Source organism: Lycium barbarum, chromosome 9 (assembly GCF_019175385.1).
Source record: "Lycium barbarum isolate Lr01 chromosome 9, ASM1917538v2, whole genome shotgun sequence".
Lineage (NCBI taxonomy): Eukaryota > Viridiplantae > Streptophyta > Magnoliopsida > Solanales > Solanaceae > Lycium > Lycium barbarum.
This window is the reverse complement of record NC_083345.1, coordinates 445,994-471,712: the sequence shown is the minus strand read 5'-3', so window position 1 is coordinate 471,712 and position 25,719 is coordinate 445,994. Positions and strand designations below refer to the sequence as shown.

The following is a 25,719-nucleotide window of genomic DNA, read 5'->3' as shown; positions in this document are numbered from 1 at the left end:
GTTTGTGAACGCAGGTAGCCATAAATCGGTACAATGCGAACAGCATGCAAGAATTAGATACAGTTTTAGCTGAGCAAAGAGAGATCTGTGTTAAAGAAGGCATCAAAACGGGAGGAGTTTTGGCTATGTCATACATTATCCAAAATCGACGAAAGATCGGTGAATATATCCAAGCAACCAAGAGGCTCAAGGATGACGAAGGACTTTTCTCATTGTTAGTTAGCTTATGAAAGTCAAGTTGTAATAATTTTCTTTGTACCAAGATTTTTAAACTTTGTATGGGTCTTTAATTAATAGCACATTGGGATGATATATATATTTTATCCTTCAAATTCGCGTTAGGCCTACCTCTGGCATAAAGAGATCCCTGCATATTAGGACGTCTTGTCAATGTTTGTGTTATAAGGCGTTTGCTTGCTTGCTAAGTGGTTTACTTAAATTTATTTGCAATATGCTTGCTTTTGAATTTATTTGCGATTATCACCTGATGCCAAGCTCATTAATTAATTTTATTTGAAGGCTCTTATTTGAATTTATTTGTGAAAAAGTTATTACTTGATATTTGCTAACATCATCTTTGTTTCAGAAGAAAAGTAAAATTCATATTTGCTTTGCCGCACAATTGCATATTGTTCATTAATTATTTTTGCATCATCCTCACTTCAAAAAAAAAAAACAAAAAAAAACTATTTATTCCGCGGTTAGCGCACTTTAGCCACTCTAGAGCACCTTTAAGATCACTCGCATTCTTAGCATGACTCTCGACAAATTTCTAATCGTCGGAGCAAATTTCCTAATTTTCGCATACATGAACTAGCTTTGAAAATCCTAAAGTTAGCTCTTATCATTCCAACTTTATTTTAATAGGCATTCTCTTATCGTTATTCGCTTAGTTACTCAAATCTATTAGTGTCGGACAATTTGTCTCGCATCAAACTGCAAATTCTAGCTGACTCCTGTGACTAGAACCCCATCCTAGTTGCGATGGCCACTTAGCCATTAAGTTTGCTTTTGTTACCATTCTAAGCACTATTTCCTGAAAGCATATCGAGCTAGGAATGTTGATTTTACTGGCTGGAAACTAACTCAATGACTCATATTTTCATTATTCCTTTTATGTTCTAGAGATTATATTTGTAGCTTTAATTTATCTGCTTAGTCTCATTTTCTCTCATTGTTTAAAGTGATGTCTGATGTGAAAATTAGCCTTAATATGTGAAATGTGCTTTAGCTTCCAATTGGTTAAATAGGTGAAAAATCGTGTGTTCATTTTTATCTTCTTTTAGCACGCTAAACTTAGAAGTGTATTTCTAATCCTTGTTTCATCTTTTTTGCATGACCATCACCTATGAGTCCGAGGGACTCATCTTCTTCCGCATTTGGTGTTGGGCTAAAAACCCAACATAATCTCCTCGGGTCATCTTCCATGTCCAGCCCATCCGCAGCAATGCATAAAATCTCCGCTGGGCCGCAGCCCAACAGCAATACCCATAGCAGGCCATCTTAAAATGGGGCTGAGCCCATTTGTTTTAATTATCTTCCCCCTTATTTATTTTGTGAATTTAATTTGTATTATGCCACTAACCCTTTTATTTCATTATTTCGTTAGTTAGATAAATCCTAATGAATTAGTAGGCTTAGCTTTAGTAATGGGTAGTTAGTTTAAGGAAAAACTAACAATTAATTCCATAAGCTTATTCTCTTCTTTTTTTTCATGTTAAAATTATTTATAACGCCTAATATTTATTTTATTTGGGACAATTGACGGCATGACTATTTATATTTTAAATAAAGGGAGTAATATTTTATTCTTACTATCATATACATTTCAACACGTCACTAATACGCAAATATGAACTCAAGTATATTTTATAAATAACTCTTTAAATTTGAATCACGGTTAGTTGAAATAGCAAAAGGATACGAAAATCCACATTAGCTGTTTCGTTTTTTTTTTTTATTTTGTTTTTTTACACTTGCGAACTGCTAAAGAATCAATTAATATTTCACCATTCGAGTTGTTTCAAATATTTATTAAAACACTGCATAAATCCGCATTTTCTTCTGTTTATATATATTTTGTGCAAATTTTATTTTAAATAGCATTAAAATCTTTGTAACATTTATAAGTTTATTTTAAATGCATTTGAAGTTTTCCTTTTATGCAAATTATTATATTTTCTATAAATTTCATTCTAAATAGCATTTTTATTCAGAGCCTTATCAACTTTTTATAAGTTCTATTTTAAATGGCATTTAAAGTTTCCCCCTTATATAAATTATTATGTTTGCTAAATAACATTATTATATTTTCATTTAAAGCTCAATAATATTTATAAGTCTTATTTCAAAGTATTAGTATATTTTCTTTTAAAACCCCAGCAGCATTTGCAAGCCGTTTTTCTTAAAGTTTAAGCACTATATTTGCAGTTTTCACTTTAATTAGTTAACCTAAGTTTGGCCGGATAACCGTAGTTAACGGATTCTAAAGGATGCCTAATCCCTTCCCTTTAGGATAATATAGAACCCTTACCTAGAATCACACTGATTAAGCAGACTATTAATGGAGGTTTAGTTAGCTTTACCTTAGTTAATAATTAGGTGCCCTAATTCACCTCAAAATCAATTAGGTGGCGACTCCTTAAAACAAAGCAATAAATAGGAATCACCAATATGTTGTACTCCGCTCTAACCCGGTTAAAATGGGGTATAACAGCGCCCGATGCTCACCCGGGGCCCGCTGATAGATCAGTATTGTCTTTGCAAGACAATCATAAGTCAGAGTTATTATGGGCCGGTACTATAGGGATATCTACTAGGCTCCGTCCCCGTAGGCTGCAGAGAGCGTAGGCTCTTTTACGCGAGCACCCCCCACACCCTCGCGTGTTGGAGATATTGTTTCGGGGCGGCATCTACCGTTGCGTGTCCGTTGGTCGGGTACAGCATGATTGGGCGCTCATCACGGCCATGGTTGAGCGGTGGAGGCCAGAGACACATACCTTCCATCTTCGCACTGGTGAGGCCACAATTACACTTCAGGATGTGGAGGTCCTCTTTGGATTGCGGGTAGATGGAGAGCCACTGTACACTCGGTACGAGCCTCCTCCTGGTCAGACGTGGGTGACAGAGTTGACTAGGCTCACCCACTTCGTGCCTAATGCCGCGGCCCAGATATCGGGACAGAGTCGGGTTCAGCTTAGTGCACTCTGCACTTATTTGGAGGGTCTGGATCCGGTTGTGGACGGCACCCCGCTGGACGATGTTGATCGTCATGCCCGTTTGTACCTTCTTATTATATTCGGGGGCATCTTGTTCCCGAATTCATCGGGTGCCTTTGTCAGTTTACGTTACTTGGTTTTCTTGGAGCATCTAGACCGTTTGGGAGACTATAGCTGGGGCGGTGCTATTTTGGCGTATCTTTACAGATGCCTGTGCCGAGCGTCTATTGGTGCTGTCAGAGATGTGTGTGGATTTTTTGCTCTTCTCCAGGTAATATTTTAAGTGTGCGTTCCTTTAATGTCAACAAACCTCTTGAAAGGACGACTAAAAAATCGTATTTTCTAATATCGCTTACAGTTATGGGCGTGGGAGAGGATGCTGCCTTTTCAGCCCGTACCTAGGCATCACCTCGAGATTGACATGCCTTATGCGAGGAGGTGGACAGCGGGTTTTGACTAGGATGTGGATACGCACCACAGTATTCTTCCATTCCGGGACCAGCTTGATCACATGACGGACGATGCGGTAAAACTATTTAAATTTACATTAATAATTTAATTAAACGTCTTTTCTACTTGGTGATCACTGATTTGTATTTATATGTTATGCAGCTATTTATATGGACGTCGTACACTACTATATTAGATGGTTTGCCCCCCTTCTGTAGCGCAGGTCAGGGGGTTTGGAGGTCGCGGTGTCCATTGATACACCTGGACATCGTAGAGGATCACATGCCCGAGCGTGTCTTACGACAGTTTGGGCATACACAGAGTATACCCCCTGATGTCCGTCATGAGCTCCGACACTACCAGCGGGACGATCGGGCTGCCGTTAATGATGATTTTTTTGCTTTCATGGATGTCCAGCTCCACCGTTGGGAGAACAGGTTGGACACTTTAGCGGTGGTCGATCATTTGACTCCCATTGAGCATTACATGGGCTGGTATCATCAGATTACACGCCGATTGATCGGCAACCCCCTAGGGATGTAGGATACTCAGCACTTGCGGGGCAGTACGAGGCATTGGTAAGTTTATCGTATTTAGATTTATTTAATTGCATTAATTGTTACGTTTTAAAAATAAACTTTTTTGTTTCTGTTAAACACAAATGTAGCTGGTGGCCGTACAACGTTTACGCATCTTAGGGTTAGAGCATATGCCTTACCCTGGGCTTGCGGGGCTTGCCGCGAAGACGGTTAGGATATCCGAGGATGGTATCCGGTAGGTAGGCGAGATTAGGCGCATGGCGGAGCCTGTTCCGGAGGCTGAGTATCAGGCAGCACCGGGTGCTCCCAGAGGAGGAGGCCGAGCTGGTAGAGGACGCCGTGCTGCCGGAGGACGCCGTGCGCGTAGAGGACGCGGCGCTGCTGTTAGAGGACCTGGTGGTGGAGGACACCATCTGGTAGATGAGGTGGATGAGGCCGATCCCATTCCAGAGGGCGTTCACGGTCTAGTCCATCCGCAACCGTTCCAGGCCGGTGGCAGCTCACCTGGGGACTCACCTACGTTTACGTCGGCGCTCTTACTTGCTGAGATACCCGGATCTTCATCACAGCCGAGCCAGAATGCATACATGGAGGAGCGTGATAACGTTGATTGGGCGGCGTTACGCGCTTCATTAGCTAATGAGCGGCCTGTGAGGAATTTAGAGGGAGCCCGGATACTTGACTTCAATGAGTTTTTGATCCTGGTTAGTATTTAAAATACTTATTTGTTCATTTAAATTATTTATTTTAAATATATATATATATATATATATATATATATATATATATATATATATATATATATATATATATGTTACTCATTATTTAGTACTATTTTATATTTTAGGATTCGGCGCCAGTGGGTCCACCAGAGCCACCCACTCAGGCATTTTCTCATGGGCCTGCCGAGCCAGCGATGTCTTCCCATGTGACTGTCGAGCCACATGCACGCTTTTAATTAAAATTAGTTTTATTCAATATAAGGTCAATATTTAATATACATATTTGATCATTTAAAGTACTTATTATTTCTTTTTTTATATATATTTTAGGATTCGGCGCCAGCGGATCCACCAGAGCCACCCACTCAGGCATTTTCTCATGGGCCTGCCGAGCTAGCGATGTCTTCCCATGTGACTGTCGAGCCACATGTAAGATTTTAATTAAAACTAGTTTTATTCAATATAAGGTCAATATTTAATATACATATTTGATCATTTAAAGTACTTATTATTTCATTTTTTTCATATTTTAGGATTCGGCGCCAGTGGGTCCACAAAAGCTGCCCATTCCGGAGCATTCTCATCAGCTTGCCGAGGCAGAGGTGCCTTCTCATGAGACTACCGAGGCGCATGTAAGTTTTTTACTTAAAACTAATTTTATTCAATATAAGGTAAATATTTATTTAATTTTTATAACCTTTACTTGGACTTCGAACAGCATCTCGTCCAGGAGACTACCTCATATTCACCACCACACCCATCTCAGGAGCCTACAAACCCATCTCAGGAGCCTACTCAGGCGCCCGTTGACACACAGGTTTGATTAAATAAATAACGTTAATTTATTCAATATAAATAAGAAATGGTACTAATATTTATATACTTTTCAGGTTCATCCTTCAGCGCCTGCGGTGGCGACTCCCGACGAGGAAGAGGTCGAGCTTCCAGACCCAGCTCAGCCTGAGGTTCTGAGCGTGCCAGCGGGACTAGATCCCAAAAAGAAACACGTTCTAGTTAAGGGCGCAAGGGCTAGGGGAAGAGGAGATGATCATGACTTGGAGCGCCCGGTTATTAAGAGGAAAAAGGGCGACGGAGACGATGGCGAGGGCGGTGGGGATGGTATGAGCCTTAGGCCTAGGGATAGTCTCCGGCATACTACATGTGGGACCCATCCTCGATAGTGTATATACATTAGTGTTGTACAATTTATCGTAAATATTATCTATTTTTTGCATATTTATAAATATTATCTTAGTTTTTATTATTGTTATAGTTTCACATCCTAAATTGATAATAAAAAAACGTGACACATTCGAAATAAAGTTAAGAATTAATTTAAAAATAAGACGAAACCCTAAAAGATAAATAACTTAAAGCTAATGACTATAAGTCTTCAAACAAAAAAGGACTTCGATCACTTTTCAACCACTAAAACGACAATCCAAAGTATCACGTATTCTTGATGTGTTGAGCCTATTTTATTAATTGTACAAATATAACTAGAGTTCTATATAAAATATTAAAGTTCCGGAATCTCAAAGCATGATTAATATACAGCTAAACTTATTTTACTGCGTTATAGGTGAGAGAAAGTTTTGTATAGCGCAGTAAAATACTGCGCTATAGCACTTAATGGCTCCGTCTCCGTTAGTGCTATAGCGCAGTATTTTACTGCGCTATAGGTATTTTGGTAACTTTTTTTTTTGTTGGGGTATTTTGGTTCAAAATGTTTTTTTTTTTGGCATTTTGGTTCCGGACTCCATTTGTATGTGCATGAACTTCCACCAACTAATCACGATATGGATCTAACAATTAATCCACTAAAGAATGGCATAATATAAAAAAGGATATGTCTCTTGATTTTCATGCACGACAAAATGAACCGTGATCACGAGCAGAATAGTTGCATCTGGACCATAGAAGAATTGGTTTGATTAATTTGTGGGCTCTGCTGAATTATTTCTTAAAATGGACAAGTAATCAGCCAAAATTAGGCACCTAATTACTAATCTAACCCACTGTACTCAATCCATAAATTATTCTCCTTTTTGCTTTCTCATTTAGTTTCCACAAACCTCCATTTGGCGTACGTGTCTTCGTTAGCGGAGACAAAAATTCTAACGAGGAAATTGGATACAGAAATTATTACACTATCAAGGGCGGAGTTACAATATTAAGTACAAGTTTAGACGAACCCATAGCTTTTGCTTAGACTCTTTACATTAAGAAATCCATTAATACATATAAATATTTAATCATAAACCTAGTAACTAAAACGAACTATGAATTTGGTGACAAATTTAGATCATAACTTTTAAATCACTAATTACTTTAAAAGTTTTCTTTATATAAGAGAATTCAATACTACTTTTTTTAACCAATCCGACACAAAGCAAGGGGAAGTGGTAAAGGTAAACACCCAATGCATGTCTCCTAAAATTTATACTTAATACAAGTCGACAAATGATAATATATCACTTATGTAACCTTCATATGTCACAAATTCTGATTTAATCCTTTCTCTATCAAATCTGTTTTTAGAGCCATGTTTTCCTTATGAAGAACTATATAATATATATAAGTATGCTGTGCTGCCCGTTTCTTTCCCTTTCAAACAAACACAAAGAATATAGAAGCTATGAGTTTAATTATATATGAAGGAAAAAATGGCAATAGTTAGAATAAATACCTAGATAGGCCCTTTAACTTGACACAATTTTTAAGTTAGACACTTTAACTTAGTTGGTGACCAGATAGACACCTCAACTTGGTAGAAATGCATCACTTAAACACACTAGTCCTACATGGCATATCACGTATTCTTTTGTTCAATGTAGGCGCGTGAGTCAAAGTTAGAGAACTGCTGAGTCAGCTCTTCTATCAACAAAAAATTTTTATAACCCAAATTTACCCTCATCTTCCTCAAATTCATCTTCACCATTGTTAAAAGAAAAGCCTTGGCGGCATAAACCTCTCTTCTCCATCTCTAAAAAGCACAACTACAACTAAAGTTCCATACTAATTCCTGTTTTTATATTATTTTTTTCACACATTCTCTTTTATCCCATGATCTTCATACTCGTTTGAAACAAAATGAAGCAAATAAAGGCCAAATTATTATTAGGAAGCTTTGACAGTTTAATAAACAGAGTCAGGTTTAAAATGTTAAAGACTCAAACTTCAGGCTTAGAAGGATTTTGTAAATTCCCCTTTTAACGTTTCAATCAAGACAATACCATTAATCTTGAAAATTTGCATTGATTTCCTACTTAGTAAAAAAAAAATGCAGGTTCATAAAACTAGAAAAATTAGACAAAACGTAACCTCTTTACTTTTAGGCCTTCATCTATCAGTTAAAGAAAACCTATACTTGTCTCTGGGTTAAGTGAGAGTGGGACATGGGCGGTGGTAAGGGAGAAGAAAGAGAGATGAAGGGAACCATTAGAGAAGAAGAATATAATAATTGATTGCTATAACTTACATGTGAATTTGCAGAAGCAAATAATGGAGAATTAAGGCAAAGTTTGATTGCTTCTTTTGGAACGAAGAAGAAGATCAAAGGGGGTTGTGCTGGAGATTTTTTTATTCCACGTGTCTCTATCTTATTCGTTCTTTGACACATCATCAGCAAGTGATGCACATGCACTTGGTTTTACTGACTTGTGTGTTTAAAAGATACATTTCTATCAAGTTGAGGTGTCTATCTGGTCACCAATTAAGTTAAAGTGTCTAACTTAAAAATTGTGTCAAGTTAAAGGGTCAATCTAGGTATTTAGCCGTTAGAAAAAGTATGTGCAAGAAGAATTAAATTAGCAGTACAGCAAACTCATTGACCATTTCTTTTCTTTTTGTGAGGATGAAGAAATAATTGTGATTATTTTGAAGTGAAAAAATGTCCTTGCCATTCACTCTTTCCACTGAGGTGATCAGGTGAGACACCATGCAATGGGATTGGGAAGGAATTGGGATTTGGGAATATGAGTAGATTAATTAAGGATTAATCAAGATAATTTAGACGTAGCATCTTTCCAATGGATGACTGATATCCAAACAAACAGAAAAGGAATTGAATCTTGGGACCCACTTAAATCAAAGAGAATGATTAGACCAACAAAAAAATAAATGCAAGACTCCGTATTGAGACTCACTAGATAAAAAGTTAACTTTGAAAATAACACAGAACATGCTCAAAAAAAAATGTGAAACTTTCATCACCATTAAATTAAAAGCATAATACGTACGTATTTTGCATATATTTAACTAACGTGTCAAAAGTCTTTTTAATTTTTTAAAATTCGTGCTTAGTCAATATATAAAATGAATGGGCCGGACGGAGCATTTGACAATCATTTGTGTGCATGAACAATTCGCAGAATTGCTCTTCTTTTGGGGTGATCTTTAAATTTTGCCCCTCATATTTGTGGTCTTTAAGTTTTGCCCTTCGCTTGGATACCTAAGGTTCTGGGTTCGAACCCCCGCTCAGCATAAAATAAAAAAATAATTTCGCAAGGCAGGGGTGGGGTGAGTGTATGCCGGATCCGGCGTAAAATCCTTAAGGAAAAACTAAAGTTATGCCGGAGGGGGCATAACTTTTCCTCAAGGCATAGTTTAGTTATGCCTTATGGGGAAAAAATTTTCCTTAAGGAACTATGCCTTATGGGGCAGACTTTTAATTAAGGCATAACCAAAAGTATGTCCCATAAGGCAGAATTTTTTCTTAAGGCATAGACTTTGCCTTATAAGGCAAACTTTTAGTTGTGCCTTAAGGAAAAGTTCCGCCTTATGGGACATACTTTTAGTTATGTCTTATGGGGCACACTTTTAGTTAAGGCATAACTAAAAGTTTACCTTGAAAAGTAAAAAAATAAAATATATGCCTCAAGGCAAAGTCTGCCCCCTCCGGCATAACTTTAGTTTTTCCTTAAGGATTGTATGCCGGATCCGGCATACACTCCCCCAGCCCTGCCTTGCGAAATTATTTTTTTATTTTATGCCTGAGCGGGGGGTTCGAACCTAGAGCCTCAGGTATCCAAGCGAAGGGAAAAACTTAAAGACCACAAATATGAGGGGCAAAATTTAAAGACCACCCAAAAGAAGGGCAATCCATGCAAAAAAATGACTTCCATTGATGAATCGCGATCTGTAACGACCCGTTAGGTCGTTTTGATAGTTTTACTTATTTTGCCCTAAAAGACCATTTTCTTAGCCTTAGTTTGGTGGTTTGATGTCCGGGTATGAGTGACACGGTTATTGAGGCAATCAGATTGGAATCGGAGGGACAAAGCTAAGTTTTAAATCCTTAAGTTTGATTTTGGGTAAAACTTTGACCAATAGTTGACTTTTGTGTAAACCCGTTCGGGATCAAATTCTGATAGTTCCGTTAGGTTCGGAAGGTCATTTATGACTTAGTTGAGCCTTTGGTTCGGGTCCTAAGGTGTTCGGGTGTGTTTTGAATCGTTGGTTGGGATTTTGGAAGTTTAAGGTTTTGGAGTTGACCTTAATCAAGACTGGGTCAAGACAACCTCTTTCGGAAATTCTAAGTGCACAAGCAAGTTCGTAGCGTCGATTATACTCAAGTTGCATAGTTGGTTTGTGTTGGGTAGGGGTATACATGAACCGGGTTGGTTCGGATTTTTTAAATACCAAACCAAACAAACTGCTTCAGGTTTTTAAATTTATAAACCAAATCAAAATAATAAAATTTGGGTTTTTCAACCTCTGATTTTTTCAGTTTTTTCCCAGAAAATTCTTCATACAAAACATATAACTTTTACTTCAAATATTTCTTTAGTCCTAGTAAGTAGGGGTGTTCACGGAAACTGAAAAATCAAACCAAACCGAAAATCGAATCAAACCGAAGAGAAAAAACGATAGTTTTTTGTTTGATTTGATTTTGATTTTAAGCAAAAAATAACCGAAACAACCGAACCAAACCGACAATATAAATATCTATCTAAAAATTATAGATGCATAATAAATAAGCGCAAACACACACACACACACACATGTGTATATTTTTATTGATAAAGTTTGAAATTTTTCGATATTAATCTTTTGCACACTTGATTCATAATTTATATTTTTGCCTTTATAGTAATTCAATATTTGTATTTACTTTCTACTTTGATTTGTTATTTTGATTTTGATAATTCTAAGAATCTATTTCTTGTTCAAAATAACTTATTTTTGAATCCTTCAATTATTCATCAAGATATCTTGGTATATCACAACTAGATCTTTAATTTATTGCACAAAAATAAATTAATTGTAAGAACCTTTTTTTGATGTTCTTTGAAATGGCTAAATTTTTAGATGATGCATACAGATTTTTGGAGAAAGTACATATATAACTAGATTAGGTTTATATTTTCTTCTTTTCACAAATAGGAATAATTGATTTGGTAGTGGTATGCTAGAGGATGGTCAATTTAATATGTGTTTGGACGTATATTGTCATATATTTAAATAAAAACCGACAAAAACCAAAGTAATGAAAAACCTACTTAATTGATTTGATTTGATTCTAACATTTGAAAAACCGACTAAGTTGATTTGGTCATCTTTTAGAGGATAACCGACTCAAGCCGAACCATGACACCCCTTCTAGTAAGATACAACTATATAATTAAGTGTTTCTTAAGAAAATAATACAAAATGTGAGATGAGTGATGACGTTGTATTAAAATATTCAACAAAAAAGATAATAAAATCAGTTAAAATAAATATTGCTATTTAATAAACCATAAATAAAACGACAATAATCTAAAAATACTAAGTCATGCTAAACTAAGTACGGCTACGGCTAATAAGTATTAATTACATGACAAAGAAAACAAATTAAGTTATGTACTTTGACTCTCTAAAGCAATTATGCAAAATTAACGAATAGATGTTCAACGTTATTGTCATTCCTAATGGTAGAATTGAATTTCTTTCGTTAGCATCAATGTTGAGTTGGTTCTGGTTTGAACTTTATTTGAGTTACTAACATCTATGGGATATAAAACTCACATTCAAAATTCTAAGTTCAAGCTTGAAATAATATGATAAAAGGCAAAAAACTACAAAAAAAATTATAAATTATATTACAAATAAATATTTTTATATATAAAATATTTTAAATATTGAATACACGTAATGTCGGGTTGGTTTGACTTTTTTTTTTTAGCTAAAACTAAACAAAACCAATTATGGTTGACTTTTTTTTTCAACACCAACCCACTAGTCAAATTTTTTTCTCGATTTGACTCGGTTTATCGGTTTAGTGCGGTTTGTTGATTTTCTTTTTACACCCCTAGTATCGAGGGGGGGGGGGGGGGGGGGAGGGGGTTCCGGATGAGTTTCGGGTGTTGAATCGAAGTTCGGGGAAATTTGAAAATTTGATGTTTTCTGTTGTAACCGCAATTGCGGATAGTGCCACATTTGCGGTGGTAGGCTGGTGGGGGAAATGCCAAAATTTCGGCTATTTCACCGCTTTCGCGGTAACCGCATTTGCAGTCTTTAGTCTGCATTTGCTGTATCTGTCGCATTTGTAGTATCCGCAATTGCGGCGAGACCTGTAGGTTTTATAGAATTTTTCTCAATCCAGAAGTTATTTCCCATTTGAGTTCTAAAGGTCGATTTTAGGTGATTTCAAGTTCTACTTTCAAAATACTTCATTGGAATAAGTTTCTACCCTTCATCTAGGCTTTAATTCATGATTTCATCCATTATTTTTCATTTCAATCTATGATTTTAGGTATGTGAATAAGTGTTTTCTATAATTTGGGGTTTTGAGTAAATAGTGAAATTGAATGCTCATTTACGGTTAGATTTCCATGAATCTTAGGATTATGGCTATTTAGACTATGGATAATCTAATTCCACACTAAAATTTCAGTTTTACCCTTGGGATTCTGGTTTGATTAGGTTTCGGGCCAAGGTATAGCAATGTGGGTATTATTGGATTAGTGTGACCTCGTAGAACACTATTTTGATATTGTTGAACTCGGATTCTTGATAAATTATCATTTTGACCCTCGGGGTTTGAGGATCGGATTTTGAGTTCACTTTTCAACCCGAATTTCGTTATGGCAATATAGGTATCCTTAGAAGCTTGTTTTAATGTGAAATTCGTAGCTTGATAGACTTTTCTTGTTCGGAGGCGCTTCAAAAAGGGAAGGCTCAAGTATAGTGTTCGTGGCACTCGCTCAGCCTTGAGGTAGGTTATAGTTTACTCTTTTAGACTTCGATTGGAGGGCGTATATAGCCTATAAATGTTGGTGGCGTATTGGGCATGTGAAGAGGGTCCCACCTTAGTGGTTTTGATGAACACTTAGGTGGGTACCAATGTATCTATTTTGGGAAATTGTTGCATGATTAGGATGTTGTGTCGGGGAATGTATGTTAGGCCTACGAGCATTGGTTGTGGTGATAAATCCACTTAGGTTGGTATAATTGTTGCTTATTTGGGCTATGATAGTCATGTTTGACTTGTTCGTGGAAGCTTATCGACTTATTTTGTGTTCATCACACCATATCTCATTTATAGCATGAAAGTGACATCAATCCTGACCTTGAGATGATATTTTGTGATTCGTGACGAGTACATATTCAGTCCTTACTTCATGCCTCTGTTGACACTTGTTACCGTGCATTTTGTACTTATCTATGCATGCATACATTTATACATTCATTGTGATGAGGCATTTATAAATAATGAAATGGTCTGTCAAGACCGGTTAAAAGGTAAGATATGTGTTTTAGCCAAAAGGGAAATGATTCTATTGATGTGTTTTAGCCCGAAGGAAAATGATTCCGGGTATGATGGTATGAGTTGCGCGGAGATAATATAACATGATATGATATGGTTCTCACCCAGTCCGAAGGTACATGCCAGATGGTGTTGAGAGGTATATATACCTCACGAGTCCCCATGGGTCACGACTAGATGAAATGACCACTAGTGCGTGTACCAGGCTTGAGATTTGGCTAGTGCATTTACATATATACATTCATTTATTTGACTCATTGCATTCTCACATGATTATTGGCTATCGTCTTTTGGGTGGAACATGCCTAAGGTTATAAGAGGTATATTGATGTTGGTTGTGTGATTCTATTTGTATGTTCTATTTCGATCATTATATATTGTATGCGTTATTGCTTCATTGTCATCCTATGATACTTACTGAGTACTAGTGGTTTTGTACTCATCTACACTAGTTGCACTGTTTTCTGGTGTAGATATAAACCCGTGCTCCAGTTCTATTCCATGCAGCTGATTCCGAGGCCATTATTCCCATATTCTAGGGTGAGGGACAACTGGACCTGCAGCCTTGGACTCTCTCTTTATATTATCCGATCCTTTCGTTTTGAGACAATTTCTATTTCTGTATTGACTAAGACTTGTATCCTATTTAGAAGCTTTTGTACGAGTTCGATTAGATTTTGGGTTTGTATTTGACCAAGTATTATTCCGTACTTACTTATATTTATGATAAGACTGTTTGGATAATGTCAATGATGAAAATGATTTTCTTACTTTTCTTTCTAAATGATTTACTACTCTAGAATGATATGCCTACCTCTGTGTGTTGGGGGAGGAGGGGTGTATGTAGGTGTCATCATGGCCCTCAAATTTAGTTCGTGACACGATCCTTCTAGATGTGACGAATTATCACTAAAGGTATTCAATATATTTATAAAGAAGTCACAAGAACCAGGCAGATTCATATAATAGATAAACATTAAGAAATTAAATTATTTACAAATTATAAATTTTCAATGAAGTTGTGTTAATTAACTCCACTTCGACAAAAAAGGCGTCTTCACGAGCGGAATAGTTGCACTTGGACCACCAAAGGAGGTTGAGCTGGTTTGTGGGCTCAACTAGTTCCTTAAAATGGACAGCTAATCTGCCAAAATTAGGCACCAGTCCTTCCAACAGGTTAACAACCTAACCACTACTCTAGCCCACATATTATTCTATATTATCAATTAAATATACGGTCAAACTTCTCTATAATAACGTCTTTATATAACACCTCACTATAAAAGTCATGTTTTATTCGAAATCTATTTTTTATGTTATATTTTACTTTTTTATAACTTTTTTTTAACCTATAACAGCAATAACCATCTTTATAACTTTGTAAAATTGCTCTTTATAACAAGTATCTTCTTTTCTGGTAATATACTTACAATTAATCATCTTTATAAAATAGAATCTCTAAGATTGCTAATAATAGATTTAGAAATTTTGACCAAATATTTTGATATTTTAATACACTACTATATGACAAAAAGATTTTCCTTCTTTACATAGTGTGATTTTATGCTTGTGAGTTGTGACTGTAGTATTAAGTTAGCTGTAATTATTATGTGCGTCCTCAGCGCATGAAACTTTACAACCCTCTTCATTAATTGGTTGTGTCGTACATATTCATCTTCGCATCTAAATCATTCTAAATATCTTCTTAGCTAAGCCAATTGCCTGACTCTCATAATATAAACTCCCTTTATCTCTTCAACTCGTCCTGTTTCTCTCATATGAATTCTATCTTTTCTTATTTTCATTTTGTTATTAGTGACTTTTTTCTAATACATATACTTCAAGAAAAGAAAAAAAATTAAGGAGAGATCCATGGAGAAGTTTGTAGTTTTTCCATTCTCTTTAGGGTGTGTTGGAGTGGCCAAAACCAGTAGAAGCCAACCTACAAAGAACACAAAGAGTTCAATATTACATCAAGCTGTTTTAAAGAGTATGGTTCTCTCCTTTTTTCCAGTTATTTTTTTTATAGTTAATTAATTAGGCGGCCGCGCGGAGCTAGACAGCATAAGGAGTTTTGAAAAAATTACAATGGCCGTGAGTGTTTTTTTTATGTATAAGTAGTAGATGTTAAAATTTGGCTAACCTTGACTTTTCGTGTATTCACTGTTTTATATTTTTGAATTGCATTCGTGCAAAAACTTGATTTTGCCACTGCATTAATGAATAGATTTTCTAGGTTTTGATTGAAAATTACTTCCATGTTAAACTTACTAAACGCAAAGGCTCATCCAAAATCTAGAATCAGGTATTTAGTGTCTGAGTGTATGTATTTTAATATTTTTTAAATATATGTTAAAATAGTTCGAATGAAAAATAATGAATTCAGTTGAACGTGCAAAATTTGTCCTAAATCCGCCTTTAACTAAGCAAAATGGTGGTACCCTGTCAATAAGAAGGAAAAAGTTAAAAAGTAAATCCAGATAAACGGAAAAATTCACTTCTGTGTTTTCCAGTATGTTGTTTGCTTCTGCTGGTACTATTTCTTTCCTTTTTTTCTTTTTCTTTTTTTGAAAATAAAAGATTTTGACATTGTTTATTTGGATGTGATTTTCTCAAGAAATACAAGTAGGAGAAGACAGTCCATCAAAAGTGAAAATAAATGGCTTTTGGAGATTTTTGGGCAGACGACGGTTTTCTGAAGGTGTGCACACATTGATCAAAAGAAGTTTCAAAGGTTTCTCTCAATTATTTGGTAAGTATTTATACCTATAAAATTTGGGTTTAAGTTTTATGTATGGATTGTGTTAAATGTGTTTACACAATTTAGTCACTTATTAGATAATTACAAGTAAATCTCGTGATAATTATTTGGTACTCTACTAAAAATGGTAAGTAACCTGCTAGCATAAATTTTAGATCTACTGATTCTGTAATTCTTTTTATATTATATTATTACTATATATATAACTCAAATCCATAACTTTTTACACGATTAGAGTGATTTGCTCAACAGTAGTATCTGCATTATTTTCAAAGTCATGAATCGGTGTTTACTAGAAAGTTAGTTTTTGGATCATATGATTAGTCATTTAATACTGTCAATGACTATATACATGCATATATAAAAAGTTAAATCCAAGGAATGATCTAACTTATCTAATGAATTGTGTTGATTATCATTTGCATTGTGTTCATTAGGAAATGTAGATGGAGTAGAATGCCATAGATTGTGTCAATGGTAGTTTCCTGACTTAGAAATGAATATTAAATTGGAAGAGAATATAGCCAGCTAAGATCAAGTGGAAAAACTCTTCATATAAAAGACTTTCGCTTTTAATCATGATGCTCAACCAACGTGAATCCTAATTAATTGAATGATGGGTTTCGGATGGTAAAAGAAGAAGAAGAGAATGTGAGTGTATCGTATCGTATTTTGAGGATACAAGTAAATACTTACCCACAATGTACACGGTGTTTGGCGCGGCTTAGCTTATAAGCTGGTCAAATTAGCTTATAATTATTTTTCAGCTTATCTGTGCGTTTGGTAAAAATAAAAGTGCTTATAAGCTATAATAAGTCATAAGTTGGTCTCCTCCAACTTATTATTTTTCAGTTTATAAGCACTCTTAGTTTGATCGAGGATTTTACTATTGTATCCTAATATTATTTTGTAATTCATAGAATACCTTAAATAAAACCCCTAACCCTCTCCATGAAGTCACTCTCTCACCATGTTCAAGACATCTCTGCAAATACAACAATTCCCGTCGGCCATCACCAGAATATAACAAGATTCTGAAGCTCTTCTACATAAAAACCAATTGCACGAATTGATTTCGGTGACAGACTTTTATCTCCACATTGTCGTAGTCTTGAATAGATATGTAGACGACAGATGGGTATCAATATTAGATGAAGATGACCGTCCAATAAGTAGTTGCTAAAAAGTCCATGTAAACTAGCAGTTCTTTAATTAATGTTAAGCAAGACAGTAATTGGTCTAAGGGGAATTAACATATGACCTGAACACATATGTTTTCAATAATAGCATTATATTAAAATAAATAAATTGCATGTTTGTTCCATTCAAATATTTTTTGTGATTTACCCAAAAAGAAATGTGTACCATTTGAGAGTTTAATCAAATTATTAATTATTTCATTATAGCTTAATTGTATTGTAATTTAGAATAAAATAATTTATATTTATAAAACAATCTTATCTAATTAATTTTGTATTGAAAATAAAATGAGTCATAAATTATTTGGTATTTTGAATTAATTTGGAATTTATAATCTTGTAAAAATATTGATTTTATTAGTGTAACTAACTTTAAGGACAGTTAAGCCATTTTAACAAAAAGCCCGATTATCAGCACTTTTCTGACAAACACATCAGCTGCTTATTATAAATTTTAGCACTTCAATACAAATACGTAACTGCTTATTTATTAAATCAGTTTCAGCATTTAAAAATGCTTATCAACACATAATGCTTATCAACTACTTTAAATCTGCTAAGCCAAACGAGCTCGTAGTAGGATTTTCATTAAGAGGATTCAATAATTCAATATTCAATATATATAATTAATCATATATGCAGTGTAATTTTCTGGCCAAAGGGATTCAGATGAACCTCCTTGCGTCCCTCTAGTTTTGCTCTTGTGCACACGATACTTACACTAAACCAAACAATCTAACCATATAAGAATAATGAATTAAATTAAGAATGCATATCACATAACCATGACCAAGGGATAAAAACTTATTTGCATGATGCACATCTTTCATCCATTTATTTGGTAAGCAATTTTCTCTGATTTCTATTTGGTAATGTGTTGTTTTATTTCTTGTGCAGTGTACAAAAAAGAGATTGAAGAAGTGGAAATGGAGATGGAAATAGGGTATCCAACAGATGTGAAGCATGTAACACATGTAGGATGGGATGGATCCACTAAAACACTTTACCTTCAATTTCCATCAAACAATTTGAACTTGCTATGGCTGTCCAAGCTGGTGGATCCTCTAGGTTTTAGTAGTAACAATTTTTGTTGATTCCCCCCCCCCCCCCCCCCCCCCCCCATTGTTTTTGGTTCCATTTCATGATCTCAGTTGTCATTTTTGCTTTTATATTTGTTGTCCTTTTCATGAGTGTGGAAAAATCATTTTTGTATTGTGTCATGGTGGTATTGGTGTGTAAATATTACTCCATCCGGTCCATTTTATTTGTCATGTTTTTTTTTTCTAACACCCCTTAATAAAATATTCACTAAAAGGGTGGTTTGACTAAATTATTTAAATTTATTCTTTGATCTCAATTTAATATTACACTATTTTTCACCACATTAATCTCTCTCCACATTTGTTAAGTAAGGTTAAAGGTGGAAAGTAACAGTTAATTATATCTTGATTTTCTAAAATGACAACTATTTTGGATCATTTATTTTTAGTAAAGACTATAAGTAAAATAGACCGGAGGGAGTAGATGTATTTAAATTTTAAAGTAAAAATGATATTGAAATAGGTTTCCTAGTTTTAAAAATATTAACTGAATTGATAGTGTTTGATGGAATATAGTCATCGGGAAGTGTTTGACAGTGTATGTCACATACTTTAACAAGAATCAATTAAAAAAAAAGAAAAAATAGACTCGATTTAATTTCCTTTAGGAAAAAACTTAACTCAAACCACCCCTACTCTCCGTCCCTTTTTTATTAATAATGACAAAAATATTGTATGAATATATATTTTCATGATTAAAAGATTTTTCTTAATGTCAAGTGTGATGAAGGTTAGAATTTGATATTTTCTTGATTTAAAATAGTAAAATATTTTTTAAATGTCAAATGTTGTTATTAGTGTACAGTAACCTCGTTATAACAGTCAAAAAAATAAATTAAAACCAACAACATTATTGCAGAGAGATTTGACTGTAATTTTACTTTATTGTTTGGTCAAATATCAAACACTTGAAGCAAAGAAAAGAAAATAAAATATCAAATGCTTTTCAAAATATTTTAATTTCTTGGCCATAAGAATTATTCACTTTTTTCTGAATTTTTTTTTACATTTAAAAAAAATTAGTGTTTGGTCATAAAAATTTTAAATTCAACTTAAAATTGCATTTGAAATGTGAAAAATAAGAAAAACTTGTTCTTCACGACCAATACCTTATTGAAAAAATATATTTCAATAAAAAAAATACTTTGCAAAAATTATGGTCAAACCCAAACTCCAACTCCAAAATTTCCAAAAAAAAAAAAAAGCGAAAAGGTTTTTGTTTCTATGGCCAAACGCGTACTAAATCTTGTTATTATAATATTTTTGAGATCACGATTTTTCCTTGTCAACAGTGAACACTTGTCTTTCTCTCTCTGATTTGCAAAACCCATTTTGAGAACCCAATAATTCAGATTTGGTAATAATATTTTATTGATTTTCCTAGTTATCTTTTTTAATCATATATTCTTTGGGGGCTGCTGTTTAATCAGTGATAACATTGTTGCAGAAAATTGAAAGAAAATGGGGTTCGTGGTGACAAGTCTAATATTTGCTGTGGTTGGAGTTATTGCATCCTTTGGTGCTGGAATCTGCTGTAACAGAGGACCTTCCACTAATCTGTATGCTCTTTGATTATTATGCCAACTCTCAGCTTTACAATCTCAATTAGTGTGTTACAAAAGTATCATTTCACTTCTTGTTTGAATTGAACTAAATCACTTATGTATTGATCAGATATAGAATTATTGTTATTGCCTAAGTTGCTTAGATTGATATTCCACCAATTCTTGCATCCTTTCACCACGTACAAGTATACTCTGCACTTGGGCACACTAGAAATGACATAGTTTTTTAGTCTGTATCCACTTTGTTCATGACTCACTTGAGCACAACATTGTTGAACCATTTGTGGTGCAACACAAATAAACCTTCAAGACCTAAACTTTCATGTGATAGCAGGGTTTTTCTCTCCAAGACTTCCTACCCTTGATATTCCTAACTTTGAGTTCCCTCCACTTTAGCTTCTAAGTTAAGATAATTTCAAAATGCTATATGTTTTATGAGTTGCTTATGGTTGGATTTCCCGTTGTTTCAATTCAAACACGCAACACAAACTTTCTAAGAGCCTGTTTGGATGGGCTTATGCCTATAAGCTGTTTGCAGCTTATAAGTTAAAAAAAATAAGTTGGGGTAGTCTAACTTATTTTTTTTGGCTTATAAGTTGTTTTCAGCTTATAAGCTGCTTTAGATAAGCTGAGTCAAATGGGCCCAATTATTTTTTTGAGCTTATTTTAAGCACAAAATGACTTTAAGTTGGCCAGCCAAACACTCAAAAAAGCTGAAAACAGCTTATAAGTAACTTATAAGCAACTTATAAGCCAATCCAAACGGGCTCTAAATATCCTTTTGATTAAGCTCCCTCAGCTTGTGGTATAATATATGATTTTCCTGATTATCAGTAAGTCAAAATATCAATTTGATTGTCTAAACGTTCCATTATAATAACTTCTCTGATCGAACTTCATAATGTGAAGAATGCAATTTAAACAAAAGAATAACATAAAAGCATCAAAGTATACTCTCTTTGTAGAGTTAAATATTTGAAGTTTGTTTGAGAAAGAAATCCTCAAATCAATGGGGATTTCAGATTCATCTACCCTCACTTTTATGAATATCTGCATAGTCCTTGAAGAGTTGACTTATGTTGGATTTCATGATTAAGCCAATTTAGATAACTAAGAGAACCAAGCATGTTTCAGCAAACCGAACTGGTGCAAATTATGTATTTTTTGCTTAGTTTTTTGTCTTCCATGTGCTGTCTTGATTACTCAATTGAGTCGGATATACATTGACTGCCATCTTTGTAGCTTTCAAGTAACTGAAACTTTGAGCTCTGTTGCTACATCTCTAACTGAAGTTTGGTGATGCAGGTTACACCTGACATTGATTATCACTGCTACAGTATGCTGTTGGACGATGTGAGTCTCTCTCTCTCGCACACCCCCCCCCCCCCCCCAACCCACGCCCCACACCGCACACACAAAGCGAACACATCCCCACTCACAAAAAAGGAGAAAGAAAAAAGAAAACACTCTTAGCACGCACAGGATCAATAGAAAACAAGACACGGTACATATTCCACATGCCCATATGTATTCAATGTTGAAGCTTGAGTTCACATGTTTGACCTGAAATGAGAGACTAGTTAAGTCTTATTCTGAATTTTCTACATCGCATTGCAGTTTAAAAGTTTTGATGTTCAAAGGGGTTGTATTGTTAATTACTCATTCACTGTATGTATTATGTAGACTGCCTTTCTGCTGCTGAGTACATATTTGTCTGACTACTTGTTTAATATCTCATTTGTGCTCTACAAAATGCCTGAGTGTGCATAACAATGCAGTGGGTATTGGGATGATGCTACCATGAAGAACCTTTAGTCATTTGAGGAGTTGGCTGGTTACATAATTGAGCTGTGTACTCAATAATCGTAACTCTAGGATAGATGTCTGCTGACCCGTGGCCCTCTAAGATGATTTACATGATGGTTTCCTTCCTAGGACGACTTTTGGTATTTGTTTTGTTAAATTGTTTGACCATCTCATATAAAAGTTTATATTGTTAGAGAGAGCACACTCTTAAATATTTAGTTATGTTTTCAACACGCCTCTTCACTTGCGTCTGTGATTCTTTTCCGGGGGCCACCATGTGGAAATTCTTTTAAGATAATAGGTGACTCTGAGACTTGGACCTCGGAAACTTTGTTTGCTATGATACTATGCAAAATCTTGTGATAATTTCATTTTAAAGTTTACACTATTAGAGAGCACAATTTTTTTCTATTTAATTTTGTCTTCATGTGACCAGGAGGTCACGGGTTCGAGCCGTGGAAACAGCCTCTTGCAAAAATGCAAGGTAAGGCTGCGTACAATAGACCCTTGTGGTCCGGCCCTTCCCCGGACCCCGCGCATAGCGGGAGCTTAGTGCACCGGGCTGCCCTTTTTTTTTTTTTTTAATTCTGTCTTCAGCAGTTTTTACAACAAAAGATTTGATTATTTACTGAGTAGCTCAACTACAAAATAAGTGTCGTAGAATTACAATTATTTAGGTTGGTCTGCTATCATATAAGATTGGGCAAGATTACAGATTATGATGTGCACCCAGAAAGTGTAAGTAGGACAGGACAAAATGAGAGGTCACGACTCATGAGATGGTTTAGCCATGTTCCATATAGACTTCAAATGTAATAATTGTGCGATACTCTGACGCTTGATGGTGCTAAAGAGGAGGGTGTAGACCTAAAATACATGGAAGGGAGTAGTCTTGAATACCCATAATCTCTTAGAATAAATGTCGACTTGGCTAAGAACAGAGCATTATTGAAGTAAAGGATCCATATAGGTAATGACATCGATTAATTGGTGTTAAGGCTTAATCATCGTTGTTGCACTTACATCTTTGTTTGCCAGGTTAGCGACTTCTTTTTCAGTGTAAGGGAGTCGTCTTAAGTACCCATTATCTTTTAAAATGCTTCCTTCTCCTTCGCTCCCTTTCCTTGGAATTCAGCATTCTTTTTCTATTGTTGATAAGTTTCCCTCGAGAATCTTGAGGTGAAGCGTCCATGTTAGATCTCTCTATTCTTTCCTGCAATGTTTGCATGGACTGGGGGATAACAATTTGGTATGGTTGCTAAGTGGTGATCTCATATGGAGCGACCTTCTGTTATTTCAGATTGCTCTCTGCTTGAAAGTGGATAAATTCTGCTCACTAGTATTATTAGAGTAAATCGGCAGAAATCTCCTAGTAAATGGGGCTCTTTTTTAAGTATTCATTGCAGCCATGAATGCTTGTTTTTTGAGAAATCAGAGAAAGTAAGGATATTTAGGCAAATGGTGCATCTTCACTAGGAACTGTAAGAAGTAGTGGAATCATTGCTACTCTGTCTGGTTGAACTACCATAAGTCGATTTAGTTTGCTTCCATTCATTCTTGTGTATTAAACTCAACTTGCATGAGTGACGTACCTATGGAATGTTAACTGCTTCTAACTGTTTTATGTTCTTATGGATAGGTGGGCAATCGTGTACCTTGCGCAGTTGAACCCGCTCATTGTACCAGTCTTGAGTGAAGGAGAATGAGATGCTCATGGAAAGCCAGCAGTTGTTTATTATTCATGGAAGATTAATGAGAGGAAGAAGTATTTTGAGGCATGTAGTAGTTGAAGTAGTTTGTGGATACTATAATAAAATCTTTTGTAGATTCATACAGTAACTATGCTCTAGTTCAAAATCCTTTTAGACCTTTCTCTGAGCTTTGGTTTAATGGCAGAAATTATAGATGGATGATGTAACTGGTTGCTCTTACTATCTGCTTTTTGAATAAAATCACTATGCATCTGCACTTGTTTTCACTTCTTTTTTTCATCTATAGTCTCCTTGCTGTTTGGTGAAGGTAAATTGTTTAGCCTTGTTGAAAGAGTTGGTTTTTTTTGTCATGTGATAGAAAAATCCATGTGACAATTTTAGTTGGATGATTTCCATTACTTGGAGCCAAAGGACGATTTACTTGGAGCCAAAGATGTATTGCTTGGAGCCAAAGATGCATTGCTTGGAGAATTGAAATGCCATGTAGCACACTTGGAGCCCAAGTCATTTTATGCCTATAAAATGAGAGGCAATTCTTCTTTGTTCATCATCCCAAAATTCATACAATCCTTTGTAGTGAGTAGAGAGTTGATAGAGCAATTCTCTTAAGTGTAATTGGAAAATCTCCCCTTCCTTTGTTAATAATAAAGGGCAACTGTTCTCTGGTAGACGTAGGATCATTTTGATCTGAACCGCGTTAAATCTTGTGTTCTTTCTTTTACGTTTTCGCTAACAATTGGTATCAGAGCGTTAGGAATTTTTGAAGATCCTAGGAGGAAGAACAAGCAAAGATGAGTTCCATGAAGTTTCAAATCAATAGATTCAGTGGACGCAACAACTTCAATATTTGGAAGATCCAGATAATGGCGTTACTGCGGAGGGAAGGTTCAATCCATGCTATTGACGGAAAGTATCCCGATGGTACATCGGCTTCCGACAAGGAGAAGATTGAAGGAGATGCATTGAGTGTAATCCAACTGTCCCTTGCACCTAACGTGCTTTGTGAAGTGAGTACAAGTACCGAAGAGACGGCCAAGCAGTCATGGGACAAGCTACAAGGGCTTTACCAGGACCGATCGGTGACAACAAGGATGTTGTTACAATGGCGTCTTCACACATTTAAGATGGGGTCAGGTACTTCGTTACAAGATCATTTAAACGCGTTCAATAAACTTGTCATGGACTTACAGATTGCAGGAATTAAAAAGGACGATGAGACGCTTGCATGTGCTTTGCTAGTTTCATTGACTTCAGGATATCGTGATATCGAGAATTCAATGATGTATAGCAAAGAGCCTATCAACCTTGAGCAAGTGCGGCAAACACTTAACTCTAGTGATGTAAGGAGGCATTTTGAAGGAGACAAAGATGATCAGGCAGGTGGGCTCTTTGTGAGAGACCGAACTAGCCAACAGGGAAGGAGCAAATCAAAGCACAGATCAAAGTCTCATGTGAACAAGAAGAATGCAGATTGTTGGGGCTGCGGCAAGAAGGGGCACTTTGAACGAGATTGCCCAACATCAAAGTCCAAGGAAAAGGCAAGTGCATCCACAGTTGAACAGGTACATGATTCTGATAATAATTATGTGCTTACAACATCAAACAATAATGGAAGTTATGGAAACAAATGGGTGTTAGACTCAGCTTGTACTCTGGATATGACGTTCTAAAAAGACTGGTTTAACAGCTATGAGAAAAGTGGAGGAACCGTAGTAATGGGCAATAATGCAACTTGTGCAATAGTTGGCATTGGCTCAGTTCGGGTTCGCTGCCATGATGGAGCCGTAAGGACTATTACACAAGTCCGTCATGTTCCTGATCTGAAGAAGAATTTGATCTCCCTGGGTACTCTGGATGAACAAGGCTACAAGTACATGAGCGAAGGAGGAACTATG

The 25,719-nt window shown here is 35.5% G+C and overlaps 1 protein-coding gene and 1 pseudogene across 1 annotated transcript; both read left to right on the top strand.

The window, feature by feature from the left end:
• The first annotated feature begins 15,276 nt into the window (after nucleotides 1-15,276).
• Nucleotides 15,277-18,756, top strand: LOC132610139 (CRIB domain-containing protein RIC4-like; annotated as a pseudogene).
• A 1,194-nt stretch (nucleotides 18,757-19,950) lies between these two features.
• On the top strand, nucleotides 19,951-24,090 carry LOC132610725 (V-type proton ATPase subunit e1-like). The gene is made up of 4 exons (XM_060325082.1): nucleotides 19,951-20,098; nucleotides 20,189-20,300; nucleotides 21,612-21,659; nucleotides 23,752-24,090. The coding sequence occupies exons 2-4, from the start codon at nucleotides 20,203-20,205 to the stop codon at nucleotides 23,816-23,818; spliced, it is 213 nt and encodes a 70-aa protein (XP_060181065.1). The 5' UTR covers nucleotides 19,951-20,098; nucleotides 20,189-20,202; the 3' UTR covers nucleotides 23,819-24,090.
• Nucleotides 24,091-25,719: the final 1,629 nt, after the last annotated feature.

What these genes read in the sequence shown, in the direction of transcription:
- LOC132610725 (XM_060325082.1), top strand. Translation starts at nt 20,203, where the DNA reads ATGGGGTTCGTGGTGACAAGTCTAATATTTGCTGTGGTTGGAGTTATT. An exon ending in AGAGGACCTTCCACTAATCT is followed by an intron (nt 20,301 to 21,611) that starts GTATGCTCTTTG and finishes TTGGTGATGCAG; the next exon opens with GTTACACCTGACATTGATTA. An exon ending in ACAGTATGCTGTTGGACGAT is followed by an intron (nt 21,660 to 23,751) that starts GTGAGTCTCTCT and finishes TCTTATGGATAG; the next exon opens with GTGGGCAATCGTGTACCTTG.